General features: G+C 38.4%; 2 protein-coding genes across 7 annotated transcripts; one reads left to right on the plus strand and one right to left on the minus strand.

Annotated features, from left to right (window-relative positions):
* Positions 1-156: 156 nt before the first annotated feature.
* LOC110819988 (Protein phosphatase 2C family protein) lies at positions 157-26,691 on the minus strand. 6 transcript variants are annotated; one of them, XR_015818024.1, is made up of 6 exons: positions 26,307-26,691; positions 24,661-24,707; positions 22,858-24,052; positions 22,046-22,310; positions 21,099-21,303; positions 157-512 (listed from the first exon to the last, which is right to left on the minus strand). XR_015818024.1 is itself a non-coding variant. In XM_022049347.2 (6 exons), exons 3-6 carry the CDS (start codon positions 24,687-24,689, stop codon positions 21,176-21,178), a joined length of 1,617 nt encoding a protein of 538 aa, XP_021905039.1. In that variant the 5' UTR covers positions 24,690-24,707; positions 26,307-26,386; positions 26,551-26,691; the 3' UTR covers positions 21,008-21,175. The 6 variants fall into 6 exon arrangements, 4 of the variants coding, with proteins under 4 accessions (XP_021905039.1, XP_021905041.1, XP_021905038.1 ...); XR_015818023.1 differs by lacking the exon at positions 157-512 and adding an exon at positions 20,864-21,000; XM_022049347.2 differs by lacking the exon at positions 157-512 and having other exon boundaries at positions 21,008-21,303; positions 26,307-26,386; positions 26,551-26,691.
* Positions 15,018-19,892, plus strand: LOC110819938 (uveal autoantigen with coiled-coil/ankyrin). Its single transcript, XM_022049292.2, has 7 exons — positions 15,018-15,388; positions 15,560-15,598; positions 15,768-15,821; positions 15,942-15,995; positions 18,641-18,694; positions 18,771-18,842; positions 19,552-19,892. Exons 1-7 carry the CDS (start codon positions 15,329-15,331, stop codon positions 19,663-19,665), a joined length of 447 nt encoding a protein of 148 aa, XP_021904984.1. The 5' UTR covers positions 15,018-15,328; the 3' UTR covers positions 19,666-19,892.
* Positions 26,692-27,621: the final 930 nt, after the last annotated feature.

Raw genomic sequence — 27,621 nt, forward strand, 5'->3', positions numbered from 1 at the left:
ATTCTCTTACTTATCGGGATCTGAATTTTGGTCTTCTTAATCTGAAATGACTAATGGAATAGAAAAATAACTAATTGAACCCTTAATTTGAGTAAATTTATTTAATATTAAAAAAACTCGTTTATTCTATATTTACCGTAATAAGTTTTCCAAAAATAAACTATAAAAATCCATATTCATACCGTTTTTTATTTTCATGCATAAGAGAACAAAAGATGATAACTTTCATTTCTTACTTGTTTACTGGTACCCCTGAAGGGTCCATGAGGATGTCCCTTTACTCATGAACCCAATATCCAATTTAAATAATTAATCGGTCGTTCTTGTACCCCGTCTGGTAATTAGTGCTAAATATTCCATCTCCTCAATATCTCGTCCGGTATGAGAGTAAACCATATCTCCCAAACTTTTTCGGTAAGGAACTTTCCAATCCTGTTCGATTGAGATAACGTTCACGATAGAGTTTCTTATGTACCGGACATGTCCACTCTTTCTTTAAGTACCTAATAAGTCTTTCACATAAAGATTTTCATTAACAAAATCATAAACAAACGCATACCAATATCTCATATTATATTTACCGATCAATTAGACGATATTTATGTAGATGATATAGTTTGTCATAACAATGGATCGAGTAACCAGATAACCGAATAAATTAAATAAATCGATAAGACTACAGAAACTACAAATTAAGAACATGCACTATATAATAACAAGCAAGTAGGGCATTACAGAAAAATAAATAGAAAATTAGGACTGTAACGACTCCAAAAACTCCAAAGTTAATAAATTATAAATTTAGTGCGGAAATGAAATAAATAGTTAGGGTTTACATTCCTTACACAATAATTCAGATTACCTAATAGAATTATAAAAATAATCCTTTTAAAAAAATAACAAAAAATTAAAGAAATAAACAAAAAATAAGCAACTGGGCATCCTACTCGCAACCTTCTTGCGGATCGGGCTCTGGATCCTGGTCATTTTGATCTAAAATGATTAATGAAAGAATGAACTACACTAGCCCAGTAAGAATATCACACTACTCACCGACACAAAAATGAAAGTTTGTAGAAATAATCAAAACAACTAGTAGAGCTCTTAATTTAAGTAAATTCGTTTGTCATAAATAAAATCATTTATTGCATACTTACCGTAGCAAGATTTCCAAAAACAACCTATAGAGTCAATAACATAACACATACCATAATTTCATATACAATCAGTCGGAATAACAACCTTCCCTTTTATCAGCCTACTGGTATTCATGGGGGTCTATAGAGATATTCCCACTACGCGTGAACTATTTTTTAACATTTTCAATTAACGGGTCGTTCTCATACTCCGTCTAATATGAGTGCCAAAAAATACCATCCCTCAATACCCCATCCGGTATGAGGGTGAAACAGGTCGTCCCCGTACCCCGTCCGGTATGAGCACCAAATTACCAAAGATATCATCCCTCATTGGAGGCAATTTTTTCTTTTTCTGCAGTAGTGTCATCGAGTTTTGCCCGCAATTTTTGGCCAATCCGTCGATCCTTTTGCTCTGATTAGCCATGAAGGTGTTTAAAATCAAATTTCAAGAAAATGAAATTTTTTTTACCTCTTTTGGCGGTTGGAAATGGCTCCGGCGCGGTCGCGGCGGTAGTTGGCTTCCTTCTCAGCGACTGAGTCTTATTCTCCCGGGGGGAAGGGGGGTCTGGTGGCTAGGGTTAGAGTTTGGTGTGAAGAGAGTCATTTATATATGTCTCCTTTTACTTTGAGCTGTTTATCGCGTTTGATCTAAACCGTCCGATCACGTTTAAATAGAAAGTAAATCTGGACTATTCATCGCAATTTGATATGAGTCGTCCGATCGTATTTAAATAAGAAGTAGATTTGAATTGTTCATTGCATTTAATTGTGACCGTCCAATTGCGTCTGAGGAGTAAACGGATCCGGACCGTCCGTGCGCACAGAAATAAATCTGGATTGTCCGATTACGGGCACGCAGATCACCAGTGTGGCCTCCTGCGTGGTACTGTGTCAGTGTCCCTTGCCACGTGGTGCGCTCCGGTTCGTCGAGTCTGCTGACTAGGCGTCCTACGTGACACAATTTTTCTAAATTGTATTTTAACCTTCAGTTTCTAATTTTTTTTTCAAAAATATCTCGAGAACCTAAATTTTCACTCTTTTTAATTTTTTATATTTATACGCTAATTTTAATTACATTAAAATTAATTAATCAAGGGTATTATAAGGATAATCGTAAACTAACCAGTTCCAACTTCACTGATGACCTGTAATTATTTTTAGAGTTTTCTAATTTTTTTACAAAAGTACAAATTATACATCATTAAGTCTTAATTTATCGTAACGGAGAATAGGGTAAGGGATCCTTACTCGCATCAGTATTTTGAGACGTCGCACTATCTACTACGCCTCCTAATGGTACCGAATTTCTTAAATTTTTCATGTGAAAATCGAAAACACTCGTCACATACCTAAAAATACCCCAAAAAATTAAAATCGATTATTAAAAATTAATAAATATAATTATTTATTTACTTTATTATATTTTATTTTAATAAAAAATGGAGTAAAATTTACAGATGATTAAATTAAAAATAATTTTGAGAAAAATGGGTAAAAAATTGGGTTCATTGGGTATTTTTAAAAGAAAAATCAGAAACCAGGGGGTCAAAACTCAATTTAGAAAAAATTTGCCACGTCAGATGCTTGCAGTCAGCAACCTCCGACCAACTAGGACGCGCCAAGTGGCAGAGGCGCTGACGCGGGAGGCCACGCGGGGGAAGCCACGTAGGCGATTGGCGTGCGCAAGATCGAACGACTGAGGTCCGTTCCCACGCGCATGGACAGCCTAGAGTGAATCGCGATGGATGGTCCAGATTGGATCACGATGAACGTTTCAGATTCATTTCCTATTTAATCGCGATCGGACAGTATAGATCAAATGCAATAGACAGTTCAAATCAAAAGCGAATAGACATAAATAACCCCATCTGCGCCGAACCCTAACCCTAGTCGCCAGAACTCCTCATTGGAGAAGATAACACAGCCATCGGGGAGTCGACCGCCGGCATCCGCCGCCGCATCGGAACCCTTTCTGACTGTCAAAAAAGGTAAAAAAAAATTTTTTTTGCACGAAATTTAATTTTAAACCCACTCATGGCCAAATTAGAGTGAAAGAACCAGCCAATTGGCTGGAAAATATTGACGAAGCCCGGCGGCGCCGCTGCGAAAAATTTCACAAACTGCTTCTTATAAGGCCATTTTCGATTCCCGTTTCATGTAATTTTTCCACCATTGTGATCACTGTTTTCTTCTCTACAGGTTGACCGAAACGAAACACCCAACCACAACGTGAGCCGGAGGAGCCGCCGCATTGGAGAGCCCCGCCGCAGGTGAGTTTCGATGTTTCGTACTTTTTCGGCCCACTGAGGCCCTTTAGCGTTGTGCTCGCAGGAATCGATGCAAAATCGGCCGAGCGGGCCCTGTGATTGATTTTTGGTTTATTTAGAATATTTGTAGGTACTATAAGCGCGTTTCAGTTCCCGGAGAAAAATTCATGGAATTCAGGGGCTACCCGTAAACGCAATAAACCGTTTAGCTTTTTGACATCAAATCGAGTAAGGACCCCTCACCCTATTCTCTATCATAAAATTGAAGTTTAAATAAATAATAATATGATATTTTGTATAAGTTAAATATATGTGTATAACTAATTACAGATTGCTTATGGAGCCTGAACCGGATATTGTTCTCTGTTGATTTATTTTACAATTTAAAAATATAATAGTATCTGATTTATTTATTTTATGGTTTAAATGCATGTATTATTGTCTTACCTGACTACTGTTTGATTTGGGATTTGAAATATGATTGCATTACCGGATGTATGTTTATTTGTTTATGTGATTATGTTTGATTGGGTAATAGAGACTAAAGAAAAATTAGAAAATGGGTATGATCAAATGAACAGATGGAATGATAGTGTTACTAGATATCCTGAGAGATGATGGATGGACCGAGTACATAGGGAACCCTACCGTGAACGTTGTCTCATACCAGATGGGGTATAGAGACTTGGTAATTTGGCGCTCACATCTGACGGGGTATGAGGACGACCCTGTAATTGAGATTGTTAAATGAAAGGGTTCACGTGTAGAGGGAACATCCCTCTGAACCCCCATGGATACTAATAGGCTGGTGAAATAAAAAACAGATATGATTTAGTTTATTGTTAATGGATATGAATTTATGATATGTTCTATGTTGCTGGATGTTCATGAAGTTATGATTTGTATGTATTATTGTCTCTATAGATTGTTTTCATAAATTCCACTACGGTAAGTGAACGGTAAATGGTTCTATGATTAATAAACGAATTTGCTAAATTTAGTGCTCCATTAGTTGTTTTGATTTTATACCAACATTTGCTTCTGTGCCGGTGATATAGTGTGATATTCTGTAGCACCCGGAAAGGAGGAAAAAAAAAAAAAAAAAAAAAAGGGGGCCACGTCAGCAGCCACGTTAGCAGGCCCGGTCAGCAGTCCCGGCCAACCGGGGCCTGCCACGTGGCAAGACCGCGTCACTCCAAAAGGAGCCACGTTGGCGATCCGCGTGGGTGCGATCCGACGGCCCAGATCAATCGCGCGATCGGACGGCCCAGATTCAATCGCACGGACGGCCCAGATTCAATCAAAAACGAACGGCACAGATTAAAACGAAATGAACGGCTGTGATCAAAAGGCAAGGGGTTATAAATAGAACCCCCACACCAGACCACAAACCCTAGCTGCCCGCCGCTCGCCGGAGAAGACGAACCAGAGGCCGACCGCCGCCGCACCGGGGAAATTTCCGACCGCCGATCGAGGTAAATTTCATACCCCCGACTCGTTTTTCTCCGCTGATTCCTCCTATGGCCAAATTGAGGCCGAAATCCCGGCCAAACGGCCGGAATACGCGGCCGAAACCCAGCGGCGCCGCCGCGCCCCTCTCGGTTTTTGCCTCCGACAAGGTCCTTCCCGGCCTCCGTTCGATGCAATTTTTATATCACCGTGATCACCATTCTTTTCTCTACAGGTTGACCGAAGCCGAATCACCAAAACACGAACCTCGCCGGAGAGCCGCCGTACCCGAGAGCGCCGCCGCCGGTAAGCTCCGTTTTTTCTGTGATTTTTGGCCCCCCGAGGGCCCTAGGGTTGTTTTCTGACAAGGACCAATGCGTGTGTGGCCGAATTCGGCCGAAAACGGCCGAAAACAGCCAACCCGAGGCGACTCGCCGCCGCCAGCGGCGGCGCCGTCGCCGGAGCACGGCGGAGCCGCCGTGCCGGAGTTGCGATTTGGTCCGAAAAGGGCCCTGGGCCTCATTTGGATTTTTTTTGGAACACGTGCAGGTACTGTTAGTGTGTTTCAGTTCCCCGGAAAAAATTCAGAGAAAATTAGGGACGGCCTGCAGGCGCATTGTGAATCGTATTCGGATCCCGAAAACAGGTAAGGACCCCTCACCCTATTTCCTATCACGGTATTAAAGTTCAAAATGATAAAACGGTATTTCTTGAATTAACGCATGTGTGAAATTGCTTAAGGTTGCTAATGGAGCCCGAGTCTAGTGTGATTGATGATTTACTGTTATTTGGCCTGTTTTACACTGTTTTACAGCTTTAAATGCATTATGGGGTTTGATGTGTTCATTTTATAGTTTCGAATGCATATATTACTGTTTTATTAATTATGGGTTGAATGACTGAAGAACTGATACTGTATGTTGTCTGTTCGGCATGAATTACGATTTGCTTGTTTAAATGTGAATTGATGATGCTTATTGAGGAAAAGGGAAATGAAACATTGTATAGACTGATAATTGTATGATGGGGTCAGCCTGACTAGATATCCTGGGAGATGGTGGACGGACCGGGTCCGTAGGGAACCCTACCGGGATTGTGGTCTCACATGCCGGACGGGGTATGGAGATCTTATGGTTTTGGCGCCCATACCGGACGGGGTATGGGGACGGCCCGTTTCACCCTCATACCGGACGGGGTATTGAGGTTTATGGTTTTGGCGCCCATACCGGACGGGGTATGGGGACGGCCCTGGAAACTGATTATGAATGTTAAAGGTTAACGGGTAGCGGGACCCCTAGGGACCCCCATGGATACTAGTAGGCTGGTAAATGAGAAAAGGATATGTTGTATAATGATTGAATTACAAGAGGCGTGATAAGTGTTATGTTTTACAGCTTATATTATTCCATGATTATGATAATGTTATTATTTTTCTTATATTGTTTTCATAAATTCCACCGAGGTAAGTGGATGGTGAAGGTTTTCATGTTAATAAACGAGTTTATTGTAAATTATGCTCCATTGGTCTTTTTGTGTTTTTCTACCCACCTTTACCTCCGTGACGGTGAGATATCGTGATGTTCTTACTGGGCTAGTGTAGCTCACTCCTTATTTAACCATTTCAGATCAGGAAGACGTGGTTCCCGAGCCCGTTCCGCAGGAGGACGACGAAGGGGATGCCTAGAGACTCTGTAGTCATACTCATAGTTTTATTTTCGAGTTTCTCTCTTAGTTAGTTTAATCTTTTATATTTTAAGTACGTTTTTGGTTTTTCGTGTAAGGGATGTTAACTGAAATTTTGATCTCGCTTCCGCATTTGATATATTTAAATACTCATTTCATTTTAATATTTCCGGGGTCGTTACAGTTGGTATCAGAGCCGCGTTTCCTCGGACCCATCCCTTACACTATAGTCCTTTAAAGAAATACTCACCGATTGGTCGTTACTCAACCATTCCTTGTAAATGCAGGTACACAGAAATGAGGAGAGGAAGGCCCCCACTAAACCGAGCGGCCCAAGATAATTCGCTTCGGGAGGATTTGGACAGATTATATGAGATGGTGGAAGCTCTCGTAGCTGCCCAGCGAAGGCAAGAGGAGAGAAGGGAGTTACCCGGACCTCCTCCGCTAGCGCAGGTTGAGCCCCCGTTACAGCAGGCTGATCCCGAACCACCCCGGCAGGAGCCTGTTCCTCCGCAGTACCACCCGGCACCACAGCCGCGGTACGACCCGGTACCACAGCCACAGTACCAACAGGTACCGCCACAGCACATTCCAGTGCCCCCACCCCATCAGCAGGCGCCACCACAGGGTCCCCCAGTTCACCCTCAGCCGGCCCCAGTCCCTCTACCCCGGGACCCCGCTCCCTCCTTGATCGACCCCGGCTTCATAGAGAGGTACAGGAGACTGAACCCTTCTACTTTTTCAGGGGGATCCTCTTTCGAAGAGGCCCAATACTGGCTGGCGGAGACTGAGAGAGCCTTTGAGACCTTGGGAGTAATTCCTGAGCAGAGGGCTGCCATTGCCTCCTACATGCTGGTAGGGGAAGCAGTACGCTGGTGGGAGCTCAAGCGGGCCACCCTGCCTGTACCAGTTACTTGGGAGCAGTTCCTAGCGGCTTTCCATGCGGAGTATCTCCCTAAACACATCCAACATTTAAAGGAAATGGAATTTGCTCAGTTGGTCCAGGGTAATATGACAGTGTCGGAGTATGCCCGCAAGTTCCTGGAGCTGGGCCGACATGCCCCGGAGACATTGTTGGATGAGGGCCGAAAGGCCAGGAAATTCCAGTGGGGTCTCCGCCCGGCGATCAGACAGCACTTGTTGGTGATGGAGCTCGAGACATATTCGGCAGTCCTGGCAAAGGCGCAGATCATAGAAAGGAGCTTCGACACCCGCCCTCAGCTAACGGGAAGTTCCCGACCTTCAGCCCCGCTCCGCAGGCCAGCGCCTACCATGCCTGTCCAACCCAGTAAGAGACCCAGGCCTGCCATTCAGGGCCCTCCTCAGGCTATGGGGGCAGCTCGTGGGAAGACCTGCCAGTACTGCGGCAGGGATCATGGGGACCGACCCTGCTACCGCCTCAACAACACCTGTCGCATATGCGGCAGTGCCCAGCACTATGCGAGGGAGTGCCCTAGGAACCAGAATCAAGGGAGGCCTCCAATCCAGGGCAGAGTTTACAACCTTACCCAGAAGGATGCCGATGCAGACCCGGACGTGGTACATGGTAAACCCAAGAAGGAAGTTTGTATCCAAGAGATTCCAGTAGTCCGAGACTTTCCAGACGTATTTCCGGATGAACTGCCCGGTCTACCAGGGGACAGAGAGGTCGAGTTCACCATAGACTTACAGCCAGGAACCCAACCCATCTCGGTAGCTCCTTACCGAATGAGCCGCATCGAGATGGAAGAGCTAAGGAAACAAATCACTGAGCTACAAAACAGTGGCTTCATTAGACACAGCATTTCCCCATGGGGTGCCGGGGTTACTTTTGCAAAGAAAGGAGATGGAACGTTGAGACTGTGTATTGATTATAGAAGGATAAACAAGGTAACAATTAAAAACAAGTACCCTCTCCCCCGGATTGATGACCTTTTCGATCAGTTGCAGGGTGCACAGGTCTTTTCTAAAATAGATCTACGATCAGGTTACCATCAGGTGAAGGTGAGAGCTGAAGACATCCCCAAGACGGCATTCCGAACCAGGTACGGACACTATGAGTTCCTGGTTATGCCGTTTGGGCTAACCAACGCCCCGACCATCTTTATGGATCTAATGAACAGAATCTTCAGAGAGTTTTTGGATAAATTTGTCATCGTGTTCATCGATGATATCTTAGTCTACTCAAAAAGTAGAGAAGAACATGCTCATCATCTTGCCCAAGTCCTCCAGGTACTCAAGGAAAAGAAGTTGTATGCAAAGTTGAGCAAGTGTGGATTTTGGCTCAAGCAAACCGCCTTCCTAGGACATGTTATATCGAAGGAAGGGGTGTCGGTGAACCCCGAAAAGGTTGAAGCGGTACTTGGTTGGGAAAGGCTGACAACAGTTAAGGAAATTCGCAGTTTCCTAGGGATGGCGGGTTATTACCGCCGGTTTGTCGAAGGGTTCTCCAGTCTAGCGGCCCCTCTAACCCGACTCACAAAGAAGAATGCAAAGTTTGATTAGAATGAGAACTGCGAAAGGAGTTTTTCCGAATTGAAGAAGCGACTGACTACTGCACCCGTGCTGGCTCTACCGAGTGGATCAGGAGGGTATACAGTCTATAGTGATGCCTCCTATCTGGGCCTGGGTTGTGTCCTGATGCAGCATGGAAAGGTTATAGCATATGGGTCTAGACAGCTAAAGAATCATGAGAAGAACTATCCTACCCATGACTTGGAGCTTGCCGCAATCATACACGCCTTGAAAATCTGGCGCCATTATTTGTATGGAGAGACCTTTCAGATCTACACCGATCATAAGAGCTTGAAGCACATCTTCACTCAGAAGGATCTCAACATGCGTCAGAGAAGGTGGATGGAACTCCTCAAGGACTATGATTGTGACATCCTGTACCATCCAGGTAAGGGCAACGTAGTAGCCGATGCCCTCAGTAGGAAGAGTGCAGGCACCCTAGCCCATCTGATGGTTTCGGAATGCAGGTCCATTGGGGCTACGCAGCAGGTTCGACTGCAAGATCTGAAGAGGGCCACATGTTTGAGCCACCTAGCAGTCCAACCCGAGTTAATCCAAAGAATAAAGGAAGCCCAGTCAATCGACCCCGCCCTAGTAAACCGCAAGAAGGATGCAGAACAGGGAGTGAACTCAGAATTTCATATCTCTGCCGACGGATTGATTCGTTTCAAGGACAGAATGTGTGTCCCAGACGACAATGAATTAAAAAGAGACATCATGACAGAGTCCCATAGTTCAAGGTTCGCCATGCATCCAGGAAGTACAAAAATGTACCAAACTATGCGACCCCGATTCTGGTGGAATGGGATGAAGAGAGATATAGCCGACTTTGTATCTAAGTGCTTGGTATGTCAGCAGGTCAAGGCAGAACATCAACGCCCAGGGGGGTTGCTTCAGCCTTTACCGATTCCAGAATAGAAGTGGGAACACATCACCATGGACTTCGTATCGGGACTACCCAAGGCACGATCGGGACACGATGCCATATGGGTAATTGTTGACCGACTTACTAAGTCTTCCCACTTCCTGGCCATCAGAATGACTGATTCGTTGGACAAGTTGGCAAGAATGTATGTCCGGGAAATAGTCAGACTGCATGGGGTCCCAGTAACAGTGGTGTCCGACAGGGATCCCAGATTCACTTCTCGGTTCTGGAATAGTTTCCAGCAAGCTATGGGAACAAAGCTGTCCCTTAGTACTGCCTTCCACCCCCAAACCGATGGACAATCAGAGAGGACAATCCGTACGCTGGAGGATATGCTCCGAGCTTGTGTCCTTGACTCCGGAGGCCATTGGGACGACCATCTACCCCTTATAGAGTTTGCCTACAACAACAGTTACCAAGCAAGCATCGGCATGGCCCCATACGAGGCGCTATACGGGCGTCCGTGCAGGTCACCGATTTGTTGGGAGGAAGTGGGCGATAGAAGATTGTTTGGCCCGGATTTGGTGGAAGAAACCACGTCCAAGATAGTTAAGATCAAGAAGAACATCCAGACAGCTCAGAGTAGGCAGAAGAGCTATGCTGATACCCGGAGGAGAGACCTGGCCTTTGAGAAAGGTGACCGGGTGTTTTTTAACGTCACCCCCTTCAAGGGAATTAGTAGGTTCGGCAGAAGGGGAAAATTAAACCCCAGATACATTGGACCCTTTGAAATCTTAGACAAGATTGGTACCACTGCCTACAGACTTGCACTGCCCCCTGAGCTCTCCCGGGTTCACAATGTGTTTCATGTATCTATGCTGCGCAAGTACAATCCGGACCCTTCTCATGTCGTGGCTCATGAACCGCTTTCACTCCGAGAGGACTTGTCTTATGAAGAAGTACCGGTCAGTATCACGGACCGAGAAAGCAGAATACTCCGTAACCGAGAAATATCATTTGTAAAAGTCTTGTGGCAGAACCACACGCCTAGGGAGGCGACTTGGGAGCTGGAATCAGAATTTAGGGCCCAATATCCTCATCTGTTTGATCAAGAGTAATGAGGCAAATTTGGGGACCAAATTTCTTTATGGGGGGGAGAGTTGTAGCACCTGGAAAGGAGGAAAAAAAAAAAAAAGGGGCCACGTCAGCAGGCCCGGTCAGCAGTCCCGGCCAACCGGGGCCTGCCACGTGGCAAGACCGCGTCACTCCAAAAGGAGCCACGTTGGCGATCCGCGTGGGTGCGATCCGACGGCCCAGATCAATCGCGCGATCGGACGGCCCAGATTCAATCGCACGGACGGCCCAGATTCAATCAAAAACGAACGGCACAGATTAAAACGAAATGAACGGCTGTGATCAAAAGGCAAGGGGTTATAAATAGAACCCCCACACCAGACCACAAACCCTAGCCGCCCGTCGCTCGCCGGAGAAGACGAACTAGAGGCCGACCGCCGCCGCACCGGGGAAATTTCCGACCGCCGATCGAGGTAAATTTCATACCCCCGACTCGTTTTTCTCCGCTGATTCCTCCTATGGCCAAATTGAGGCCGAAATCCCGGCCAAACAGCCGGAATACGCGGCCGAAACCCAGCGGCGCCGCCGCACCCCTCTCGATTTTTGCCTCCGACGAGGTCCTTCCCGGCCTCCGTTCGATGCAATTTTTATATCACTGTGATCACCATTCTTTTCTCTACAGGTTGACCGAAGCCGAATCACCAAAACACGAACCTCGCCGGAGAGCCGCCGTACCCGAGAGCGCCGCCGCCGGTAAGCTCCATTTTTTCCGTGATTTTTGGCCCCCCGAGGGCCCTAGGGTTGTTTTCTGACAAGGACCAATGCGAGTGTGGCCGAATTCGGCCGAAAACGGCCGAAAACAGCCAACCCGAGGCGACTCGCCGCCGCCAGCGGCGGAGCCGCCGTGCCGGAGTTGCGATTTGGTCCGAAAAGGGCCCTGGGCCTAATTTGGATTTTTTTTGGAACACGTGCAGGTACTGTTAATGTGTTTCAGTTCCCCGGAAAAAATTCAGGGAAAATTAGGGACGGCCTGCAGGCGCACTGTGAATCGTATTCGGATCCCGAAAACAGGTAAGGACCCCTCACCCTATTTCCTATCACGGTATTAAAGTTCAAAATGATAAAACGGTATTTCTTGAATTAACGCATGTGTGAAATTGCTTAAGGTTGCTAATGGAGCCCGAGTCTAGTGTGATTGATGATTTACTGTTATTTGGCCTGTTTTACACTGTTTTATAGCTTTAAATGCATTATGGGGTTTGATGTGTTCATTTTATAGTTTCGAATGCATATATTACTGTTTTATTAATTATGGGTTGAATGACTGAAGAACTGATACTGTATGTTGTCTGTTCGGCATGAATTACGATTTGCTTGTTTAAATGTGAATTGATGATGCTTATTGAGGAAAAGGGAAATGAAACATTGTATAGACTGATAATTGTATGATGGGGTCAGCTTGACTAGATATCCTGGGAGATGGTGGACGGACCAGGTCCGTAGGGAACCCTACCGGGATTGTGGTCTCACATGCCGGACGGGGTATGGAGATCTTATGGTTTTGGCGCCCATACCGGACGGGGTATGGGGACGGCTCGTTTCACCCTCATACCGGACGGGGTATTGAGGTTTATGGTTTTGGCGCCCATACCGGACGGGGTATGGGGACGGCCCTGGAAACTGATTATGAATGTTAAAGGTTAACGGGTAGCGGGACCCCTAGGGACCCCCATGGATACTAGTAGGCTGGTAAATGAGAAAAGGATATGTTGTATAATGATTGAATTACAAGAGGCGTGATAAGTGTTATGTTTTACAGCTTATATTATTCCATAATTATGATAATGTTATTATTTTTCTTATATTGTTTTCATAAATTCCACCGAGGTAAGTGGATGGTGAAGGTTTTCATGTTAATAAACGAGTTTATTGTAAATTATGCTCCATTGGTCTTTTTGTGTTTTTCTACCCACCTTTACCTCCGTGACGGTGAGATATCGTGATGTTCTTACTGAGCTAGTGTAGCTCACTCCTTATTTAACCATTTCAGATCAGGAAGACGTGGTTCCCGAGCCCGTTCCGCAGGAGGACGACGAAGGGGATGCCTAGAGACTCTGTAGTCATACTCATAGTTTTATTTTCGAGTTTCTCTCTTAGTTAGTTTAATCTTTTATATTTTAAGTACGTTTTTGGTTTTTCGTGTAAGGGATGTTAACTGAAATTTTGATCTCGCTTCCGCATTTGATATATTTAAATACTCATTTCATTTTAATATTTCCGGGGTCGTTACATATTCTTACTGAGTTAGTGTACCTTATCCTTTATTTAACTATTTCAGATCAAGAGCACCTGGTTCCAGAGCCCGATCCGTAAGAATATTGCAAGTAGATGCTAGATACTTTCTATTTTCTATTATTTTTCTTATTTCTCGTGTTTATTTCAGATAATTCATTCCGTAATGTTGTTCAATACTTTTAAATTATTGTGTAAGGGATGTAAACCTTAATATTTTATTTTGCTTCCGCACTTAAATTATTATATATTTCCTTTTTAATTTTCGGGGTCGCTACAGTTGCATTGCCGAGCTCTGGCATCAGGTTTGTCGCCCACATATTGTAATATCATTTGTAACACTTTGCACATGTTTAAGTACCACTAGCCAATAGTATTTTATACTCAAATTACTGGCATTCAAAGTTTAAACTCAAGTTTTTAGTAGTTTTGTACCTCGAACTCTTATATAAAGATCAATTAATCACATATTTTTGTGGTATGGGTCCATGTTCAATTTAGTTAGTAAGCCTTTATCATTTCATTATTAACACTCAACAACACTGGACTATTAGGAAAAAATATCTTAATAGTTCTTCGTCTTTTTCTTTTTGTGTCGTCTATATCCTAATTTCTATATCTATATTCTAGACAAAAAAAGAGAGACATTGTTGTTGAAGGGGGGCGTATGCATATATAGAGAGAGAGAGAGAAAGAGATGTTGTTAATAAAAACAAATAGAAAATGAGATAAAAAAAAGTTAAGGAGAGAGATCAATTTAGACACAAAAATGAACAAACCTATAAATTAATCTACATGAAGACCTAAAAATGAATAGGTAGAAAAAGAAAAAAGGGGACATAAAATAAGAGTACGAGATTAAGGGAAGATAAAGAAATCAATAGATAATTAGAGGTAAAAGAAAAAAATAAAAAAAAAAGAGAAAAATATGATGTTGAGATGAAATATCTTGTCAAAATTGAGATGAAATATAAAGGTAGATAGAAAATTTGAAATATACTAAACCCAAAGAGAAAGACACAAAATGAAATATACTAAACCCAAAGTTTTTTAAAGGTAGATAGAAAATTTGAGATATGAACTAATAGCAAAAATTAATATTGGAGAAGCTAAAATATTATTTTAGCCGTTAAAAATAAATATTATAATTATAAAGACATATGTATATATATTTTGAACGCTCGCTTAGAATATTTTGGAAACAAATATATACAAGAAATACGTTTACCATTTATACAAATTTTATTTTATTATTGTTATTATTATTTTTGTTTTCTAATTTAATATATTATTATTTTTTATTTTGGGCATGATAATTTACCTTCTAAGCTCATTTTAATTTTCATTGTCAAATTAAAGAGAAAGAAAGAACTAAATTATTGTTTTATGACTTTGATGATGGAAAAACCCAATCAATGTTTCTTACTAAAGTGAGACATTTTGGATTATATTGGAAACACCTCCTCCTTCCATACTCCATTATCAACAATAATTATAAAAAATTAATTATCAAGAGATAATTATAAATTAATTTTCTATTTTCTCCTCATTTTTATTATAATACTTTTTTAATTTAAAAGGTATACTGTCGACGTTAATTAACAATTTAATATTTTTTACTAAATTATTTTATCAGGCAATTTAGAATTAACGGTTCTGATTTTAAAACGATCATCAAGTGGGTCCCACGCGTGCGCCTCTACAGAGAAACTTCTAGAAAGGAGCAATCCAATCTAACGTTTAAAAGAAGATGGAGAAACAGAGACAGAGATTATGAGGTTCCCCAGTTGAGATTTCTTTTTTGCCCGCCCAAACACGCCCTTAACCTAAACCACCAAAATTCAAAAAATTGAATTTTGTTTCCTCCCCCACTGCAAATCTACTTCAATTCCATCATCAAGTTCAATCTCCACCTACCCCTTTTCCATATCTTCATTCGCCCGTCTCCGCTTCAGATCTCTACCCCGAAATCCGCCATCATTACTCAACTCATCCAATCTTCGCTCCAGTTAAAATCCCCAAATTCCTCTTCATTTACTCAACTCGTCCAATCTTAACTTCCAGTAATGGCAACCAACCCCTCCGATTCTACTCCTCCTCTTCCCGTCCCTGCTCCACTCGCTCCCGTACTCTCTCTCTCTCTCTCTCTGCATATTCAATTTCAGACTTTTTTTTACTTTCTTTTTGCACTCAACTCTTTCGTAACTTAGAAGATTTGAATTAGTAAGGATTAATTTAGGAATTTTATGACTTTCCCGTGGTACTGATAATCAGTGTGATTTTGCTTGTTATTGCAGAAGAAAGAGAATGTAACTCCCATGGGTTCAAAACTCGCGGTATCTTCATTTAATTTTCGAGATTTTTTTATCAAATTTTAAAAATTCTGTTGGGTTTCTTGGTATAGGCTAACTGATGTCTTTTTTTTTTCCTTAAAGATTCTGATAGCTAAAATCAGGATTTAGAGTCCGATGAAGTTTTTCTAAAGTGTGATCTATTTATTGCTAGGAATTGAATGAGTCGAGGACTGAGCTGCTTAATCGGATTCAGGGGTTGAAGCAGGTGAGGAAATTATTTGTTCTCATCGATTCTGTTGTCTTTACAGGTTTGACAATTTATGGATGATTTTTTACTTGGTGGATTTTTCGTATTTGACCACAAGGGGGATGTTTGTTTGCTTAGGATTTGCAAAATTGGAGATCAAAGCTAGACACCCAAGTTAAGATTTACCGCGATGTGAGTCTTGCTTTCTTTGGTTCGATTTCCTTTGTTTTTTTTTGCCCCCAATGTTATCACTTTTTGCAATTTTTGTCATTTTCATTTTGTTTGACAATTGATCAACTTTGTGATATTTCCTTTAGTTTGATAATTGACCTTATTTTTTGAGTTTTTGGACTTTTGAATGATGTTCTTCAGATGTTGGAGCTATAGCTCTCTAGGAGGATTTTTGGGATGCTTATATGCTCTTTTCTTAGTAGTTTTACGGGGTTTGATATTTGTTTATTTGGTGCTTATAAGTAGCTTTAAGCAGTTTTGCTCCGTTTTCCCGTTTAATTACATAAAAGAATATGCTACTTACTAAGTTCTTATAACTGACTTCAAGAGATCAGAAAATAACACATCTAATCCTAATTTTTTGAAGTGATCTAAAACACCTAAGCTGCCAGCAAACCCAAAAACCCTCTTAAGCAAGTTGTTCTAACTTAAGTCTTTGCTAATGTAAACATTAGGAAACTTGTTAGTTTTTTTACTTACTCTTTTGCAGAGAAAAAACTAAGTAAACAATGCCTAACCTTTTAGATTTTTGTTTTATTTATGTAACTAATTTATTTAATCATGCTCGACATCCTTTAATTTAACAATGTATATATTTCATCCACACGTATAACCTTTTATTTTAAGTAGGAAACTATATACTCGTAGTAACTTAAAACATATATTATTTTATGGCGCATGCTTCTTTCAGCAATCTCAAACATCCTCTAATGCTTCACTTTTTTCTTGTGACAGTTGTATGGTTGTCTTTTTCTTAGTACAGGGATAAAATGTAGTCAATGGCTGAAGTTTTTTGTGCCTTCTCGTGTGGAATTTTAGAGTTTCTTTCCCAAACTTTTATCTTAGGATTATACACTTCTTTCACTGTGTATATGTGACTCTAAGTCAAACGGAAATTGCAATAAAGTCATCTTGCCCCTTCTCATTTGAGCTATTATGTAGAAACTGAAGGTAAAGAAGCATTGCTGAGTTTAGTGATACTCTGACTATGCATTGTAAAAATTTACATAGAATCAGATTGTTAACAGATTCTAATGCACTTCCGGATAAAGGCATTGTGATGTTAACTGTTTTAAGTAGCAGGGACATTGCTGAACCTGAACCTAGCAAAATCCTCTATTTTCTTTTGTTGTAATATTTATCCTAGTTGTTCTTGAAAAAAATAAAGGTAGAAAAGTTTAAATTGAAGATCACACTAAAAAAAAAAATTGGTATATTCTTCAGCAACATTGTAAATTAGAATTTTTTTATTCAAATGGTTTGGTCAGGTCGTCCTTTGAGATAAGATAGTGAAGTTTAAAATTTTGACTCTATGATTTAAGACTGCCTTGGCAAATTACTAGTGTTGGTTATTCAAATAAACATTGGTTATTCAGACCAAGCATTTTTGATATGCATCAAAGCTTGCTTGTTATTTCTTGTCTTATTTTTTCCCCAACTTGATCTGGGGAATTTTAGATAATTGGAATCTTACCAACTGCATAAGGTCCAACATAGCTTTGATCTGTGGCCAACTTTTGATGGTGAGTTAACTGTATTCTGGACAGAATGCCATCTCTATAGGCTGATATCTTGTGCCGAGTTTGTAAATTCTCGGACAAGTACCTTCAACTGTTGCTACAGATTCAGCCCTTCCGTTTTCATTCTACCAGTTGACCTCAAGGTCCTTCAGAATCACAACTTTGGCCAACCTTATATCTTTTCCATAATTATTTTATACATTTTCACTACAAAATTCGAGATCACATTTTATTTGCAAAGAAGAGAAATTAAATTTGGATCAATTTTAGTTTGAAGGAAGATTTTTCTAATTATTCTTAGTATTCAATAACTTCAACTTGTTTAGGCTACTTAGGTAGATTAAGTAGATTTTGAGTTTAGTTAGGACTTATAAACTTTTTACTATGTATTCATTGTTGTTGTAGTTTTCTTAATGCCATTCTAACTTATACGCCAGTATGACTTTGACTTTGAGCTGAGTTACTTTCTGCTAAGGTTTTATTTTTTTTGTTTATCCTGCTGTTATTCTCTCTCCTTGTTCTTATTTTATCTATCCCAGGTTTCTTTTTTATCTTTCTCTTATTTCTCTATTTTCTCAAATTTCCTGAAGTTTAATGTGTTTTGTTTTGCTACATTGTGTTTGATTCAAATCTCTTCTATTTCTACTATGTCTTTAGATATTAATCATTTGATAAGTTGAATTTCAGTATGTGATTTAATTATCTACTCCATAATTACACTAACATACTTATTTTTAATTTTACAACAATGATTTATATTTCCACTGACTGATGAAGGATGAAACTATGTATCTTTAATTGGACATGAAATTGGTTTGATTTAGCTTTGTTTATATTGTATTCTCATTATTTTATAGAATTGGAATTTTAACTAAACTCAATAGTTTTCTTAAAATGCAACCAAAGTCAAAATTAATCCTATACTTAATAATTTTGCACCTCACTTGTCCTCCACTACCGGGGTGCTCTTTGCTTTTGTCCCCTATGTCCTTGTCTTGCTAGTATGCTTTCTTCTTGGGTATCTCAAAACTATGTAAGAACTTTTTCAGTTTTTCATTTTGGTATAATTGTTTACACGTTATGCAGGAGCTATCAGAGCTAAAGAAGACGCTTAATGTTGAAGTGGAGCAGCTTCGAGTAGTAAGTGCTGCTTCAATAGTTTCTTTCCCTTCCAAATTCATCTATATTAATGTTATTTTTATCTTTATGGAAGTAGGAATTTAAAGAACTTAAGGATACTCTCCATCAGCAACAAGAGGATGTTACTGCTAGCCTCAGGAATTTGGGTGTAAGTCCATCTTCTAATATCTCAGTTTAGTGTTAGAAGTCAAAAATGCTTAAAATATATTTTTGTTAAAAATATTATCGCTAGTGGTTAAAGATGCTTAAAACACATTTGGTTAAAAATAAGGGTTTTATCTTTAGATAGCTATTAGAAGTGTTAGGTTTTTGCTCAAAATAAAAAGTGTCTTTTAGAGATTGAACTAGGAAGCTAAAAGCTCTTTTGACTATTACATTCGACCAGAATGCTTCCTAGAAAACAAAGTTAAACTTAACTATTTTTTACTTTGTTGAGTAAATAATTATCATTTTTGTTCATTTTATTAAATTTTTATCTTTAGGTATGTTTTTAACAATTTTAGAGATTTCGTGAAATTCATTTGCAAATCCATACATAATTCAAGAAGATGATAAGACTCTCCTTAAAAAATTTGACCTCAAATCTTATGTCACTGGAGTAATTTCATTTATGAAATTTTGTGAGATCAAAAATTTTATTATTTTAATACAATTTATTTTCTCACCTAATTGAATTAAGCATGAACTTGCAAATGTTTTCAAAACATCCTAGGAATCTAAACTCTTTTCTTGAGGCACAATGAACTTAAAGCATTGAAGCTAAAGATCTATGTATTTGAAGTACTAAAACTAATAAGCTGATCAAACACTCTTACAAGAAGCAGTGCGAGTACCTTAATTATGTGAGCTTGTTGCAGTTGCAGGATATCTCAGGAGATGCTAAAGAGGGCCAAGATCCAAAGGTTGAGGAAAAAGAAGGGGAAGTGGAACATGATTCAAAAGAGGATAATACTAAGGAGGCTGAAAACTGAATAGCTTTTCTTGCTGTAATATGCACTTTTTTTGCACTTTATCCTGCCAGAGAAGATGAGGGAATTCTCTCCACGAGGCCTATTCCTCCCAATCTCACAGTTGTGTTAAATTAAATTCTGCAGCTACGTGTTTGTGTAGCATAAGACAGAAAGCAGATGATTGATACGGAACTAATATCTCATATCTGTAGTTTCTTTTCTCCAGTGAAATCGCTTTCCTTGTTCAATTGCATTTTAAAGTATTTTCTTTAACTTCGGCAGGAATAATGAGTGTTAAAGTTGCCAGTTTTCTTTAATTGTTTTGAGCAATTAAAGATTCATAGCTTCTAATGCTGGGAGGAAAGTAGTTTTATTATTTGTTTTGGGTTGGAAAACTTTAAAATGGTTCGGACTAACAACATTAAAACTAGATTGAATTTAATTTGTGTTAAATTTGGGTTTTCAGTCTCTAAAATTTCAATATCTGATATCTAGCTCTGATTAAGTTATCTTATTTTTCACCCATACAAAATTTAATTTGGTTTAGATTTGGGTTTTCAATCTCTAAAATTTCAATATCTGATATCTAGTTCAGATTAAAATTATCTTATTTTTTATCCATACAAAATTTAATTTGGTTTCAATTGGGTTTTCAGTCTTTAAAATTTCAATATTTGATAACTAATTCGTATTAAAATTCTCTCTCAAAATTTTACAGTGCCAAAATATAGTGACCACTTAATTTTTTACCCGTCCTTCAACTTAATTTTACACGCTTTCCAAGGAAATGCTGGATCGAACAATTAGCAACTCTTTTGTCTCCAAAAAACTTTTGATACGTGCTTTTTTTTGTGCTCATAGGGAGGAAAATTACCTGATGTCTGAAACTCTTTACCTAATGTCAATAGCTGCTCTTCTTCTATTTGTTTCATTATCCAGATTTCTGATCAATTTACTGTTTCAATGTTATATTAGCCTTAATATGTATAATTATAATATAACTTGTTTGCAAATCCCTCTGTCCAAGCTTGAATACCTTGACAGTAAAAATATAGTTCTTATATTTTAAAGTAAAAACGGAATTCACGAAGTTAAATAATTGACAGTAGGAACAATATTAACTAGAATGCAGTAAATTATATTTTGATTATGCATATTTACTGAGACTAAAATGGAATATGAAGCATTGAATAAGAAATTATTAAATGCAGTGGATGTATTATGACAGTAAATGGAACAATTTATTGCATACCCTTTAAATGTAACAGCATCTGGTATAGATACGTCTATGCAGGTGGTGCACCCCTCTTGAGTGCAAAATTGAGAGCATTCTTTTTAAAGGAATAAGCTTAATTTCTATTAGGGAAAAAAAAAAAAAAAAGTTTCGACAAAATTGAGTGCCATGCAAAAATTGGGCAATAAAAAGCTTTTGTACAAGAGGATATGCATCTAACCTTAGCTATATATACAGGCAGAAGGCAGGGAATAGATTGAATACTGTTGCTAGACAGATAAACCAGCTGTAAAAATCTTATAGACAAGTCGATGCCTTTGACGTGCGGTGATTTGTTCCCAGAATAATCACAATCACAGTGACATCATCATGATATTTCCTCCTCCTACCAGCTGGAACATTCATCAATTCTTCCATACTGAAACCTGCAATAATAAAATCAATGGCTTTGAGAAACAAACAGCTTAACTGTTTATGTCTGAGTTCAGAGATTGGCTTCTGAAATCAATTCCATCCCACATGACCTTTATGTTTTCTCATTTGATGAACATCTGAGCTCAATATGGAACATGTAAGTTGGAATTAGTTTCATATCATGATCTGTTTCAATATCGAAATGAGAAACACATGGAAGTTGAGAATAGCACAATTATCTCCTTATGTACTACGCAGAACATGTAAGATAGATAGAGTCAAGGTAACATCACTAGTTACTCACAAATGATGGCTAAAGACTAGAATTGTACCGTAACTTAGTTTGTTTATCATAGATTTAACCAAGATGTTTTATCATAAATAATGGGAACAGCCACTAAAATGAAAATTACTCTACACCTTGAAGTTGCAAGAAAATGGTTGTATTGATGATATCCAAAAGTTGCTTACGGGCAAGACGTGAAAGAAAGATATTATCACAGTTTTAATTTGCAACTGATTAACCAAATTGAGTAAAGATTGGATTAACCAGCTATTTTCCATACCCAGATTAACAACTCGATCTGATTTTCCTATTATTGTACTAAAAAAATATACCCGTGTAATAAGGGTATAGTGTCTAACAACCAACCATATAAATTACATTCCAAGAAGACCCATCCTAATTAAAAAAATGTCCAAACCAGAAGCTTCTATTCAGAATAGTAATAAATTAGAGATCAAGCTATTTACCTGCACAATCAGCAGCTCGCACCACAAGCTGCTCTAATAAAAACTTTGCTGGGTCACCAGAAGGGTTGCTCAAAATATAAGAATGGACCAACTTTACTGCCTCCTCATTGCTAAAGAAGTCAAATAGACCATCACTCGCGACTATAATGAACTGATCAGATTTTGAGATTCTATGCACGTTCGCTGATGGCTGTGTTGAGATATAGGGAGGGCTTTGGAGGTTACGAACTCGAAGAATACCCATCAATGCATCATTTAGATTTTTCTGCAGGAAAGTAAAAGCTTGTTTATATCCTATTAAGAAAACTCCCACATTGATTTTGCACCTTAAAATGGTTACATTCCACATAAAGGAAGCATGCCATAAATACTGCTCACTCTATTATAATATCTTGCTAAGTCAAAATGAATCAGGAAACCTTTGTTGAGAATTATGATCGTTGTTATTCATTGAACCATTTATCTGCTAATTTTCCCATGGTAGCTTCGCTAGGTGGTGCAGTAGATTCCAACTATCTTTAAGCTCAATTTCTAAAAGAAATTCTTTATCCCATGAATAAGGATACCATTTAAAAATGATTCTCCCTTTCATGCCCTAAACAGTTGGAAGGGTGGAAGACTACCAAGTCACTAGACCACCGTTACCTAAATGACAAAGCTTTTTTTTTCTTTTCCTGACAAAAGCAAAAGGTGGGCTATCTAATAGTCAATTCACTGGTCAAACATGGATCATAATTTAATTGATTTTTTATGTGGTAGAACAAAAAGATCAAACTTAAAAGGAGAAAAAAAGAGCTGCAAGCAATACCTACCTTTTTCAAGTAACCAACTCCAAGTGCACGTGTGACCTTCAATTTTCCTTTCACTTTTCCCGCTATAATTGGCATGGGGTCATCGGGATGATTGTGCAAAAGTCTCCTCCTTTCAACTTCATTTTCAACAGTGTGATTGTCCGTAAGTTGAACAGCTTTCAGCATTCCGCTGTAGCTCATTTCATTTTCTTCACCATATGATGCCAAAACAGCTCTACTGTCACCTAAATTGAGCGTGTACAAATCCTTTCCAACAAGAAACACGACCAGAACACAAGAACCTACAGAAACTAAGTCAGGCCGGTCCTCCATTTCCTGCTCTACCATATATAAGAAGTCATTCTCTGCCTGACTTAAAGCACGCTGGAGGCTATCAAGCACCCCTTGTCTAAATGAATCAGATGAGACATCAACTTTGGGAGATGGATTTTTTTTGGTAAAATTATTAACCTCAGTGCTATCAGTTCTTGAAGAAATTTTCTGATAGCTACTATTATTAGCTTCAGTAATACATTGAAAAGATCTATCCACGTTGAAATCTTCACATGTTCTAATAGCCTCCTGCTTTGTTTCGAAATTCAATAGATTAAAGTAAAACATGATGGTTTCATATAATGTTCCTGCCAAAAAATCAGCTGCATCTCTTCCATTAAAGCCATCATAGATACCACAAAATAGCCAGCCATTTTCTTCAGAACAAACAGCTTGAACCCTGTCCTCACCAGCAGCGCCACCTGCCACTTGTACTTCCATAGCACTAAGAAAACCTTCACTTCTGGAAGGAGCACTCATGGATTTCAACAAATAATCATACTCAGGTGCATCAGTCGGACTGGAAGGACTGCAGCTTAAATTTGACATACTGCTTTGGAGAGACGATGATAATATATCCAACCTTGAAAGAGTTGGTGAAGATGGAATCCTACGAAATGAATTAGGGGAATCCCAACTGGGAAGTATTTCTGCCCCAATCACTCCATTGCAGATATTTGTGTTAGCCAATGTAGCATTGGCACTTAATGCAGCACCAGACAAACAAGAAAAACTGCTGGCCCTTGAGAGACCAGTGCCAGATAGGATTTCACAAGCATTGGAGGCCTCACAAGAGCTACCTTTACTGCTGTTGCATTGATAGCCAAAACTTATCTTAATTTCTCCTTCCGGATAAGTAGTATTTTCTCCTCGCATTGTATGCCTGAAACAGTGCAAGCAACATTATGATAATATCTCTAAAAATTTCTCAAAGTAAGATCAGAATTTTGAGAGGCCACAATTGCGGGGATAAAACACCGTAATCATCGTTTGGAAAATCTAATCAAAAATAAACTTGGAATGAAGAACACTACTCAAAGGTCTTTAGCATTTTGTGGTAAATTAATTAATAAACTCGATTGCAAACTTCTCTCTCCTTTCCAGAAAGTTATCACGATATTAACATCTCTTCAACTTGAAGCTTAGGAAGGAAAAAAAAAAAAACTAATGCAAATTACTCAGCAGAACGTGCAATGCAGATCAGGTCAATATTCAACAAGTGCCATTTCTTCCCTTATTTACTTCTCTCTGCGGATAAGAATGATTGTTCCATTTTTTCTGTTTATGTGTCTTACTTACACCCTGAGGCTCAATTTACTTGACCTCTGGTCTTTTTGCTCCACACCCCACTTCTACTTATTTTTTTAGCCATATGAAAACAGAGATATCTAAGCTTTATTTATTTTCAGTGAACTACAGTAAGAGAAACGATATTGAATGGTCCTGCTATGAACAAACTGATAACAATTTACAGTAACCTTCTTGGTTTACCTGCAACTCAAATATCCATCGGTATGCATCTTTTTTGCCCGAAGAAACTGAAGCAGAAGTACATCAATGAATAAATACTTGAACTAAAAAAAAAGATAGTTGATCTCTCAATTTCTCATGTATATATGTTTGTGCTATAACCATGATTTAAGGCTACACCTCAGGATTTTCATTCATCCACATCCATTTAGTTTCTTGACGCTTGATCAGAAGAAATCCAAATTAACAGAAAATTGAGGTTTGCAAACGTTAAGCAAACAACATAGACATAAGATGTTTAATCAAATCACTACGTAGTATTTGAAAAACTTTTCAAAGATCATTTTGAGGCCAAAATGGAGCAAGGGTTGAACGGAAATACTAGGTTGTGTTTCATTGTCTAAAACCAACTGGTTTCTCTAATTTCTTTGATAATAAAACAATGCAACAACAATACGTTTGACTGTTGAAAATAAAATAAAGTATTAAAAAACATATATGAAACAATTAGAGAAAAATAATAAGGTTTCTACATGATACAAGAAACATTTTTAAATTTTCATTTTCTATTCATATATAAGTACTAATTCGTATATATACATATGAACGGTACTTTATGTACAAATAGATTACATTTCTACAGAGAACACTAGGAATAAGGTCTGTTTTGATACACGTTGTGAAGTTTTTCTTTTCGGCACATGCTTATGTTTATGTCTAATGTTGATATGTCTATGTATGGGTCAATTATTTTTCATTCTGGGAAGGGTGTCTATAATTCTTAAGTTTATGAAAACAAATTCTATAAAATACTAAGTAGTCCACATTCATGTTATAATTTTAGTTTTATTTGCTAAAAGTGTTTTAACTCTCAACTAACACATATGGTCCTAATTTCTTTTTATTATTTTCAAGTTCATGTCCCAATTTTACATTCATTATCGAAAACATTCTTTTTCATTTTAACCACCACGTATGTTTTTAAGCTAAACATATATGAATATAGAAATAAAACTAAAATAATTTTTCCAAAGCAAATGCAGCCGAAGTTTGTTTGATTCTTTTTCTTTTCATATCTGTGCCTTTTCTCTATTTACCAAAAATAATATCTGAATTTAATCATTAAAAGCAAGTTCTTTAAATTTTAGAACTAAAAAATTGATATCTTTTCTAATCTTCAAAAATAAAAGTTAGAAACAATATTTTCATCTACCAGTTCTTTGGCTTGTTTTCTCTTTAACTAGAAACACTAGCGAGTTCTGCAAATAGAGTTTAGGTATATTAAAAGGCACTAACACAAGATAGGCATGCATATAGTTATTATTTATCGCACATACAACAAAAAAAGAAAAGGACGGCAAACTATGCGAAACCTTCCTTCTTCATAATATATAATACATACATACACATTTATTTATAGAAAAAGGAAAAGAGGAGATTGAGACGAGCAAAACAAAGAGCTACAGCTCAGAGACACCAAACGTTACAATATGTAGAAAATCGAAGCAAGTAATACACGTCGTCCGTCACTTTCAACCAGTTTTCTCAATCAACTCAATGAGGGATCCAGCAAGGAATAGAAGGATCAAAAATTAAACACAAAAGGAGAAAACAAGAGAAATCGAATTACGATTTGAAAAGGCCAAAAAATATAACACGAAACTTACCTCGAGAATTCTCAGCAAAGCAAACAGAAGCAGAGAAGAGACAGCGACGAAGAATGCAAGTGTACAAGTGGAGTTTTCCTCTGTATATTGAAGAAGAAAGTGAGAAGAATATAGAAAAAGACGCGGAGTCTGAAAAAAAAAAAAAGAAAGAAAAGAAAGGGGGGAGAAGAAGATAAAAGGAGTGAAAGGAGTGAAAAGAGCAGAAAAAAGCGAAGAAGAAGACGAAGAAGAAGAGATCTGTTACAGTGAAGAGAAAATTGAGTGGAGAATCTGAGAAGAAGAAGATTGGATGGTTAGGAGAAATGTTGTTAGAGGGGGGTTTGCTATAAATAGCGGAATTTTCGGGGTGCACCAGGGAGAGCTTTCTTTTTCCAGTCAGATTCACTATTACCGGTAATGCCGTTTTCCGGGTCACATTTGAACTCTTTTTTCTACAAAAACTCCTCTACACCTCTCTCTTCTTTTGAATTAATGGAAAGGGCAAAATTTACTAATTGGCCCTCTTTCTTTTCCTTATTTACACTATTGCCACCGCGTTTCGGTGTGTACGGAAAAGTCCTGTTTTCTTTTTGTACTGTGTTTTGGACAAGTTGAACTTTTTCTTTTTCTTTTTTTTTTTTTTTTTTGTCTCAACTCTTGGGTGTTAGAGAGGGACGCCTCTCTTATATATTAAAAAAATATATAAGGTGCATGCATATACATATACTATTTTTATACACTTGCATAATGTAATCATAATCTGAAAAAAAATGGGTAAATTTATTTGAAAATGGAAATAAATCTCATTAAAAAACGTAAATAATTAAGGTTTGATTTCATTCCTTTGTATAAAATAAAACAATAATGTATCACATTTGGCCAGGCCATATAACTATGTGGCTTTTTTAGAAAAAAAAAAAAAATCTCAGCTTTTGCAAATAAAGAAAGTGTCTCGTGCTAGACACAAGTCATAATTTTAAAAATTAATTATATATTATATAGCTTATAATTAATTAAAGATTAAATTTTTATAAGATAAAAATAAATTTATTATATAAAGAGAAAGTTATACATCAAACCCATATCAGAAGCATATCAAAGCAACAAGTAGACCCCAAAAAAACAAAAAAAAAACAAACAAACAAAAATATACAGAGCATTATGCAAGATTAGCTAATGTGATAAATTGACTTTTTATTTTTTAAGTGGATAATTTGACTTTTTTGCTAGATTAGCTAATGTGATTTTCACATATTTTTGTGTTTTAAAATATTTTTATAATTGAACGAATAGAATAAAATATAAAATATTTTTTATAATAATTAAATTCAAAATT

The sequence above is a fragment of the Carica papaya genome, chromosome 3, assembly GCF_054855325.1.
Source record: "Carica papaya isolate Zhongbai chromosome 3, ASM5485532v1, whole genome shotgun sequence".
NCBI lineage: Eukaryota > Viridiplantae > Streptophyta > Magnoliopsida > Brassicales > Caricaceae > Carica > Carica papaya.